Source organism: Penaeus vannamei, chromosome 25, assembly GCF_042767895.1.
Source record: "Penaeus vannamei isolate JL-2024 chromosome 25, ASM4276789v1, whole genome shotgun sequence".
Lineage (NCBI taxonomy): Eukaryota > Metazoa > Arthropoda > Malacostraca > Decapoda > Penaeidae > Penaeus > Penaeus vannamei.
The window spans coordinates 5264861-5274860 of NC_091573.1; the positions used below are offsets into that span (position 1 = coordinate 5264861).

The following is a 10000-nucleotide window of genomic DNA, read 5'->3' on the forward strand; positions in this document are numbered from 1 at the left end:
AATAGGAAGGATAGATAAAGAGATTTCAAAGCAACAGTAAGTATCGTTCAAAGAAATCTGTAATACGGACAAGATATAATTTTCTGAAATCCTTGATAACGATGCTCCTTCTTTTTCTTAGTCATTCTGATTATTCTATCTTTATTTCTGTCTTTATGTCTTGGGATTTTTCCCAGTCGCGATCTTGAAGAAAATGGGAAGAAATTAAGGAAAAAAATGTGATTGTGTTTTCCATCCTCTCATCGAAAATAAGAAGGGAGAAAACGAGCGTATTTTAATTATTGCCCCGCCCCTTTTGCACGTCTCTGCCTTACCTCCTCTTTCTCCTCCCCCTCCTCCTTCCCTTCCTCTCTCCCTCCTTCCTCTTCCTCTTCCTCACGTACCAGACCCTCCATAAAAATCATGTCACTTGTACCTATATCATTTCGACCGCCATCAAACATTTCCCGCTGACGTACGCGAGATGGATCACGGTGAGGATAACAGGGTCTTGGCGCCATTAACGGTGAAGCTAACCCGTGGCATTTTCTTCCCTCCCCTCCCCCTTCCCCTCCCCCTCCCCCCTCCGAGATCTTGCATGGGGGGTCTAATTGAACGGTTGGTGTTTATATATATTTTTCTCTTCTTTTTTATATCCCAAAGGGACACTTAGCAGATCAATTGACCTTTAAGAATGACCCTTTGTGTGACATTAGTGCCCGGTTGAGAGGTCGTAATGAGGTCGGGTAAATGAGCCGACACATACCCTGCCTCATTAACTCTCCCTCGTGTGTCCTCATAAAGAGTCTCATAAAAATTTAGATATATATAAAAACGTGTGTGTGTGTGTATTTAGATGGATGAATAATGTCACGTGAATAGAGGGAAGATAGATAATTTATTAGAGTTTGCATACGGAGATTATTTATTATTAATAACAAAAGTAAGAACCACTTTTAAAGAATTAGAACACTTTTTTTGCAATTTTTTACCGACCTTGTGCAATTCCTGTTTCGCGAAGAGGGGTGAAGACTAGGAGGGGGGGTAGAGTGGGGAGGCGTGGGGTGGGGGATTGAGTGGGGAGGCGTGGTCCAGTAAGGTCAGGTCAAAGGTCATTTGTCATCGCGAACTCCCTCGAGTGATGCCCGTCAAGCGATGTCTGACCGGCCGCCCCGTCCGAAGCCACATCAGCAGGCGGCCATTGTCTCACCCAATCCGTCTTGTAGACACATACTTACCCGTGTTTTAAAAAGGATTAAGAGTGAGATCATGAGAGGGAGGGGGAGGAGGAGTGGGAGGGTGTGGGGGGAGGAGGAGGGGAGGGTGTGTGTGGGGAGAGGAGGAGGGGGAAGGTGATGGGACGTGGAGGAGGGGAGGGTGTGGGGGAGAGGCAAGAGAGGGAGGGAGGGGGTGAAAAGGGGGGAGATGGGTAAGGGAGGGATGGGAGGGAAGGGGGAGTAAGGGCATGAAGGAGGGAGGGAGAAAGGAGGGAGTGGAGGGAGGGAAGGGGGAGTAAGGGTATGAAGGAGGGAGAGGGAGAAGGGGAGGGGGTGAGGGTTGAAGGGCCGTGAAGGGGGGAAGGGGGGAAGGAGGGAGGGAAGGGAGGTGGAAGCGATATTCCCGTAGGTGAGTCGCTAATGAGTGAATTTTATCCGTGAGGTGAAATGGGGTTTATGGTCCTCGTTTTTTGGACTTTTTTTTTGCGTTTTTTTCTGTTTACTTTCTTTTTTTCTTCTTTCTTTCTTCCCTTTTGACGTGTTTTGTGGATTCGGTTTGGATTTTGAGAGGAATTATTCTTTTCTTTTTCCTCTCTTTCTCTCTATCTTTTCTCTTTCTCTCTTTTCTTCTTTCTTTCGTGATTCGTTCTGTTGTATATGGCCGCCGTGTTTTTTTCATTCCCAAATTATGCTTGTGTGTATTTCTAGAGTTATATTTTGTGCATTTAATATATACGAAAAAGATATATAAATAGGTGTGTGTGTGTGTGTGTGTGTGTGTGTGTGTGTGTGTGTGCGTGCGCTCGCGCGCGCGCGCGCTTATTACCCACCTTAAGGATGCATTGTTGTGCTCATAAAGCCGAACGTATTGATGCAGACTCTTGAGAAAATAGCTCTTACAAACTCCTGTTGTATAGCCACTTGTTTCCCCTCCCCTCCGCCTCTCCCTCCACCCTCCCCCTCTCCCTCTCCCTCTCCTTTCGCCTCCCGCTCCCCCTCTACGTTTCCCATTCCTTCTGTTTCTCTCCTTCCCCATTAATGAGTGAAGGACAATATTCAAGGGGCAAGAGGTAGAGGGAACAGAAAAGTCCATTATTGAGTGAGAGGAAAGACCTCTTCCTTCCTCTTCCTCTTTCATTTTCTATTCTCTTGCTTTCTCTCTTTCCCTGTTGCTCTATTTTTTCTCCGTTTCTGTCTCTCTCTCTCTCTCTCTCTCTCTCTCTCTTTCTCTCTCTCTCCTCTCTCTCTCTCTCTCTCTCTCTCTCTCTCTCTCTCTCTCTCTCTCTCTCTCTCTCTCTCTCTCTCTCTCTCCCTCGATATCCTTTTCTCTCCCTTAAGGTCCACGACTCCACGCTGTGCCGCTGGAAAAGTGCCTTTATGGAATGGCATAGTGGATAACGTACTCTTGTTTCCGAGTCTTTTATTTTTATTTTCACTTTTTATTCTTTTTAATCCCCCCTTCCTCTTTGTCCCCCTCCGTTCGCTTTGTCTACCCGTTTTCCGTCTACTCCGGGCTTTGTTCTACCCCTGGGGGAGGGACAGGGGAGGCCAGGGGGTTGATAAGAACGACAAGGTGGGTTTCGAGATAGGGAATGTCGACCTAATGAGGCGGATAAAGTGGTCGGTGTGTGGTATTTTGCTCTCTCTCTTTCTCTTTCTCTTTCTCTCTCTCTTACTCTTAATATTTTTCGGTGTGTGGTATTTTGCTCTCTCTCTTTCCCTTTCTCTTTCTGTCTCTCTTTCTCTTAATGTTTTTTTTTTCTCTCTCTCCCTCCTTTTCCTCGTTTCTCTTTGCACTTTCCCTCTCTTCATCCCCGCTCTTTCCCTCCTTTCCCCTGTCCTCTTGTACTTGTACCCCTCTCCCCACTTCCCTCTTTCTCCCTATCCCCCTTTCTTCCCCCCTCTCTCCACTTCCTCTTTCCCCCTATCCCCCCCTTTCTTTCCCCCCTCTCTCCACTTCCCTCTTTCCCTCTTCCCCTATCACCCCCTTCCCCCCCCACCTCGCAGAACTACAATCAGACGCACGTATGCTAACCCCCCCTCTCTTCCTCCCGCAGACGCCCGCTTCACGTCTAACCCCCCGTCGATGGTGGCGGCGGCGGCGGTGGCCACAGCGGTGCAGGGCATGCTGATCCGTGACAGCGACGGCGGCGCAGCGGCGACGGAGGCAGCGGCCCTGGCGGCGGCGCCCGTGCCCGTGGGCGGCAGCAAGGCAAGGGGCCCGTCCACCACACCGCAGCAGTACATGCAGGAGCTCTACCACAGTCTGCATGCCATCACGCAGATTGACACCGTGAGTTTTTCCTTTTTCTTTTTCGTTCTAACTTTTTTTTTTTACTTTATTTACTTTATTTGTGTTAGGTCTCTTTCTCTTGCAGAGTTTTTCCTTTCTCTTTTTCGTCTTAACTTTTTATTTTTTTACTTTATTTGTGTTATTTATTTGTGTCTTTTTATCTTGCATTTATTTTCTTGTTTGGCTGATTTTGTTGTCTGTTTTCATTCCGAATTGTTTGGGATTTCGTTGTTGTTGTGTCGAATATTCCTCGCGAGGGACGCCTGTCTCTTTTGGATATTTGGATCACAATGAGTTTCTTATATAAATAAATAAATAAATAAATAAATAAATAAACAACATTTCTCCTGTATGTAAAAGAAGGAAAAAATAATGCGGAGAATTGCAAAGCATTTTTTTTTTTTTTTTGAGGGGGGCGGGGGAGGCGACGTCGAGCGAACAGCCTCAGCGCCTCCCTCGCTTATCACGGGGTTTGATTGGCGATAAGACGCGCCTGTATGCTCGACATTTTTACAAAGCTCTCGAGCCTAAGTTTATGAACTAGACCTTGAGATGATAAGCGTTTTTTTTTTTTATATTATCATTACGCTAGGGATTCTCTTGCCTCTTCTCTCTCTCTATCTGTTTATCTCTCTTTTTCTTTCTTTCTTTCTCTCTTTCTTTCTTTCTTTCTTTTCTTTCTTTCTTTCTCTCTTTCTTTCTCTTTCTCTCTCTCTCTCTCTCTCTCTCTCTCTCTCTCTCTCTCTCTCTCTCTCTCTCTCTCTCTCTCTCTCTCTCTCTCTCTCTTCCTTGTGGCCTTCTTTGCTCTCCTCTCCTTTTCTCCTGTTTTATTCCCTCGTGTCTGCTGTTCTTCCTTCATTCATTGTCCTTTCGATGCCTCTCTTCTCTCCGTTGTTCTCCTGTCATATCTTCTGTTTTCTCTCTTCCTCCTCAGCTGTATTTTATTCGTGCTTTCATCTTCCTTCCTTTTGCCTTTTCTTCCTCTGTTCTATTCCTTTTCCTCTTCGCTTCTCAGTTCTCTTCTCTTCTCTTCTCTCCTTTCCCTCACTCTTCTATTCTGGTCTATTCCTCTTCCTCTTCGCTTCTCAGTTCCCTTCTCATCTCTCTTCTCTTTCCCGCTTTTCCCTTCTCTCCTCCTACCGCCTTTTCTTTTCTCTTCTCTCCCTCTTCCTTTCTCCTTGTTTCCCCTCTTCCCTCTTTTCTTCCCTTTAACGAAACGAGGTGAGAGGAGGTCATTAACCTCTTCACCCCCCCCCTCTCTCCCTTCCCCCCCCCCTGGTCCTCTCTCGATAAGACGACGCGACTCTGAATCGAGGATGATTATCAAAACATTGCTGAGGCGCTCCCGGGACACGGTGCTGCTGAGGGAGAGAGGGAGGGAGGAAGAGGGAAAGAGGGAGAGAGAGAGAGAGGGGGGGAGGGAGGGAGGGAAGGAGGAAGGGAGGGAGAAATGGAGCGAAAACAGACAGATACACAGACAGGCAGACAGAGAAAGAGAGAGAGAGAGACAGGCAGACCGAAAGACAGAGAGAGAGAGAGAGAGAGAGAGAGAGAAAGAGAGAGAGAGAGACAGGCAGACCGAAAGACAGAGAGAGAGAGAGAGAGAGAGAGAGAGAGGCAGAGACAGACAGACAGAGAGAGAGAGATGGAGACAGACAGATAGACAGTCAAAAAAAGAGACAGACAGACAGTCAGACAGAGACAAATGTGGAGGGCGCCATCCGTAGAGTTTTTCGTTCATGGGGTTTGCTTGTTGATGTGCTCGTCTTGTTTTCTTCTTCTGCCTTCCTCTCTGTTTATCTGTTGTTGTTTTTCTCTTCTTTTTCTTCTTCTTCTTTATCACGCCTTCCTTTCTGTTTATGAGTTGTTGTTTTTCTCTTCTTCTTCTCCTTTCCTATGTCTCTCTTTCTCTCTTCGCCCTCCATTCACCCTTTCCAGTCGTGACTGATCTTTTTTTTACGATTAATTTTGTTATAGAGACAAGCCTTCTACCCCCTCCCCTCTCCCCCTCACCTCCCTCCCTTCCCCTCCCTTCCCCTCCCTCCCTCTCTTCCTCTTCCCTTCCCCTCCCTCCTCCTCACCATCCCCTTCCCTCCCCTCCCTCCCTCACCATCCCTTTCCCCTTCCCCTCCCTCCTCTACCATCCCTCTCTCCCTCCTTCCTTCCCTCACCATCCCATTCCCCTTCCCTCCCTCCCTCACCATCCCCCCCCCCCGCCCGCTCGTTGCCCGTCGCCTATCGCATAAAAACATTCCGAATTTCGCCCCAACTTTCCGCCGCCCGCAGACACAACTGTCTAGGCGGCAGACATGCGAGCGGAGTGCCAGGAATACGATGACTGTTCCTTCTCTCTTTCTCTTTCTGTTGCTCCTTCCGTCTCTCTTTCTTTCTGTTTCTGTTTCTGTTTCTCCTTCCGTCTCTCTCTCTCTTTCTCTGTATTTCTGGGTCTGTTGCTTTCTCGGTCTGTCTGTCTTTCTTTGTTATTTTCTTTCCGTCTCTCTCTCTCTTTCTCTCTTTTTCTCTCTTCATTCTCTTTCTTTCTCTCTCTCTCTTTCTCTCTCTCTCTCTCTCTCTCTCTCTCTCTCTTCCTTTCTCTCTCTTTCTCTCTCTCTCTCTCTCTCTCTCTCTCTCTCTCTCTCTCTCTCTCTCTCTCTCTCTCTCTATCTCTCTCTCTCTCGCTCTCTCTCCCTCTCCCTCTGTCCATCTCTCTCTCTCTCTTCCTCATACTTTTTGCGTGATTCTTATTTTTAAAGGGCTAAAGACCTTTAAAGATTTACGTATACATTTGTTTTCTTTTGACCTTGGTTTTGTTTTTATTTTGTCTTAGTTGTTCTTCCAAGCGTATGGCAAAGCGGAAGTAGAGGGAAGGGCCACAAGAAGCGATAAAGAGAGGGAGAGGGAGGAAGAAGGAGGACGGGAAGAGGGAAGGGGAGGGGAGCGCTGGTACGTGGACCTGCAAAAGAGAAAGAGAAAAGAAAATGATAGAGAGGGATGGAGAGAGAGAGAGAGAGAGAGAGAGAGAGAGAGAGAGAGAGAGAGAGAGAGAGATTCTTTCATAGAGTGAGAGACACGTAATCGCCAACCTCCCCCCTCTCCCTCTTTGCTCCTCTCTTCTCCCCTTTCCCCTCCTCCCTCTCTCCCATTCCTTCCTCCTACCTTCCTCCGCCTTCCTCTCTCTCTCTCTCTCTCTCCCTTCCCCCGCCTCTCTCTCTCTCTCCCTTCCTCCCTGCCTCTCTTCCTTCTGCCTCCTCCCTCCCTGTCTCTCTCTCTCCCTCCCTCCTCCCTCCTTCCCCCTCCCTCCTCCCTCCTCCCTCCGCGCCCCCGCCCTTTAGACACGTAGGAAGGCGGATGTGCCGGATAACACATCCTCCAGCAGGACAGTACCCGCCTCGGCCTCCTCGCCCGCCCGCCCGCCCGCCCGCCGCCCGGGTGACTCACGCCCGCACTTGACCTGAGCCTTGACCCCCTCGCGCCCACCCGCAAATACATACACACCCTGCTCTCTCTCTCTCTCTCTCTCTCTCTCTCTCTCTCTCTCTCTCTCTCTCTCTCTCTCTCTCTCTCTCTCTCTCTCTCTCTCTCTCTCTCTCTCTCTCTCTCTCTCTCTCTCTTGCTCTCTCTCTCTCTCTCCCGTTTTATCATCTCTTCCTCCCTGTCTCTCTCGCTCACCTGCCTCCGCATCTCTCTATCTTCTATTTCATTCTTTTCAACATGGCGTCGTGCATTCTTCCCCTTCCGGTCGCAGACATATGGCATATACACCCAGACAGCCTTTGACGTCACGACTATCTCTTCTTCCTCTTCTTCTTCATCTTCCTCTATATCTCCCTACTACTGCTCCTCCACCTCCTCCCCTTCGCCACGTTCGGGAAACGAAGCGAAAACGAAATGGAACTTTTCATTGACTCAGAACCCAAACAAAGATGGCGGCGGCCTCGGCGACTCTGGCCGGGCGGGCAGGACAAGCTATCAGCTGTTCGTCCTCTCCTCCCTTTCGCTTGAAGAAAATACTTGTAAATTAATAGCATTTTTTTCGGCGATCATCTGTTTTAGGGAATGCCTTATAAATAAATATTATTTTTTCGGCGATCATCTGTTTTAGGGAATGCCTTGTAAATAAATAGTATTTTTTTTATTTTAGGGAATGCTCTTAGGGGTCTGGTGTAAAAATTAAGCAGTTCTTTTTCCTTCCTTCCTGATCCCTTCCTCTTTCCCTCCTCCTCCCTCCTTTCTCCATACCTAATATTCCCACGCCGTCCCTCCTGCCTCCCACCCTCCTTCACCCTCCCCACTATCTCCTTCCTCCTTCCTTCCATCCCCACTCATACTTCCCTCCCTCCCCCTCCCCTCCCCTCCCCTCCCCTCCCACCACTCCCTCCTTCCCTCCCCTCCCCTCCCAACACTCCCTCCTTCCCTCCCCAACCCCCAACCCCTCCCCCCCACTCCCACCCCCTCTGCCGAATGCAATCTCTTAATATACACCAGCAGTTAAGAGTGTATATGCGAATGTTTATGTGTTTATCATTGGGACAGGCTCGGTGGGGGGTGTGGGGGAGGAGGGGAGGGGGGGAGAGGGCCTTTTAAAACACTTCTCTTGTAGCGTCAGCATTTCTCGGGAGACGGAAGAGGGGGGAGGGGGGGAGAGGAGAAAGAGGGGGATAAGGGTGGTGGGGAGAAAGAGGAGAAGAGGTAGAAGGGGGTAGTAAGGGAAGGAAGGAAGTATGGGAGAAAGAGGGGAGTGGAGAAAGAGGAGAAGAGGTGAAGGGGGTAGTAAGGGAAGGAAGGAAGTATGGAGAAAGAGGAAGTGAAGAAAGAAGGAGGTTAGCGAGGTTAGGTACGGAAGAAAGGGAGAAGAGGGGAAGAGGAAGTTCTTAAGATGACGAGGAAGTGCGGAGCGAGAAGGAAGAGAGGGAAGAGAGAGAGAGAAAGAAAGAAAAATAGAGAGAGTGAGAGAGATGAATAGTGAGAGTAAGCTAAATAAATATAGATAGAGAGAGAAATAGCGTAAGCGAAATAAAGAGAGAGAGAGAGAGAGAGAGAGAGAGAAATAGTGAGAGCAAGCGAAATAAATAGAGAGAGAGAGAGTGGGAGACATTCAGATAAATCCAGCCCTTAGTTCGTTAGATACTTTGAACGATTTAACTCACCGCTATTTTTTGTCCGCTGTCTCATAGATAGAGGTTTCGCCGCCGTGGCCAAGGGTCAATTGAACTAGGCTCGTATGTCACCTCTTTTTAAGTGATAATTCGAGAAAAAGAAAGTTTTGTTTTGTTTCCTTAGTCACCTCTTTTTGAGTGATAATTCGAGAAAAAATAAGTTTTGTTTTGTTTCCTTAGTCACCTCTTTTTAAGTGATAATTCGAGAAAAGAAAAGTTTTGTTTTGTTTCCGTATCCCTCTAGAACCGTTTCGGGAAATAATAGTAATAATGTTTATGATTACAAGGCAAGGAAGTGGAAGTAGAGGAAATCTTACGTAGCAGTGTGTTTATTTTGGATTTCTTTTTTTCAAATTTCATGAAAAAATCTGAGTACAAGAATGTAACGAATTTTTGGCCGGTATTTTTGGCGCGTAGGAATCCGTGTACGTCAGTGTGCGTTCCGTCCGTGTGCGTGTGTCAATGTGCGTAACTCATTAATCTTCACTCACATTGTTGCTCCCCTCCCCCCCCCTCCTTTACCCTCCCCAGACCCCCTCCCCTGCCCTCCCTCAGCCCCCCTTCCCTTACCCTCCCTTGCCCTCCCCTGCCCTTGCCCTCCCTCCCCCCCCTCCATTGCCCTCATCAGACCCCCCTCCCTCTCCCTCCCCTGCCCCTCCTCAGCCCCCCCCCCACCTTTGCCCTCCTTCACCCCCCCTTCCCCTTCCCTCCCCTTTCTCTCCCTAGACCCCCCCTCCCCTTCCCTCCCCATCCCTCCCTCAGCCCCACCCCTCCCCTTCCCTCCCTCAGCCCCCCCCTTCTCCCTCACCCTCCCCAGACCCCCGCTGTCCGTTGCCGCCCCCTGACCCTCACTGCAGACCTGCTCGCTTTGCAATCTGGGGCGATAGTGTGTGCAAACAAACGAGCGATAAGCGGCGGGCCTCTCGAAGGGGGGGGCGGGGGGCGGGGAGGGCGAAGGTGTGATGAAGGATTTTTCTCAGTCCTTTGTGGGGGTGGGGGAGGGTTGGGTGGGGTGGGGGTAGGGGGTTGGTGGGAGGGTTGGGTGGGGGGTAGGGGGTTGGTGGGAGGGTTTGGGTTGGGGTGGGAGCAGGGGGTGCGTGGGAGGGTTTGGGGGGTGGGGTGGGGGTAGGGGGTATGGGTGTGGGATGTTTTGGGTTGGGGCGGGGTGGGGTAGGGGGTCGGGTGGGGATAGGGGAGGGTGTGTGTATGTGTGTTCGTGTGTGTGTATGTATGTGTGTGTGTGTGTGTGAGATTCTGTGTCTGTATATCTGCATCTGTACCTGTGTTTGTGTGTCTGTGTCTGTGTCTGTGTCTGTGTCTTTCTGTCATTCTAGCTCGCCTTATCTCCACTTCCT

General features: G+C 49.3%; 1 protein-coding gene across 1 annotated transcript in view; it reads left to right on the forward strand.

Annotated features, from left to right (window-relative positions):
- LOC113814652 (G1/S-specific cyclin-D1) overlaps positions 1-10000 on the forward strand; it is an 84534-nt gene that overhangs the window by 69064 nt on the left and 5470 nt on the right. Inside the window, exon 3 of the mRNA XM_070138884.1 lies at positions 3254-3489. Coding sequence (XP_069994985.1) covers positions 3254-3489 — 236 coding nt within the window. The remainder of the gene's footprint in view (positions 1-3253; positions 3490-10000) is intronic.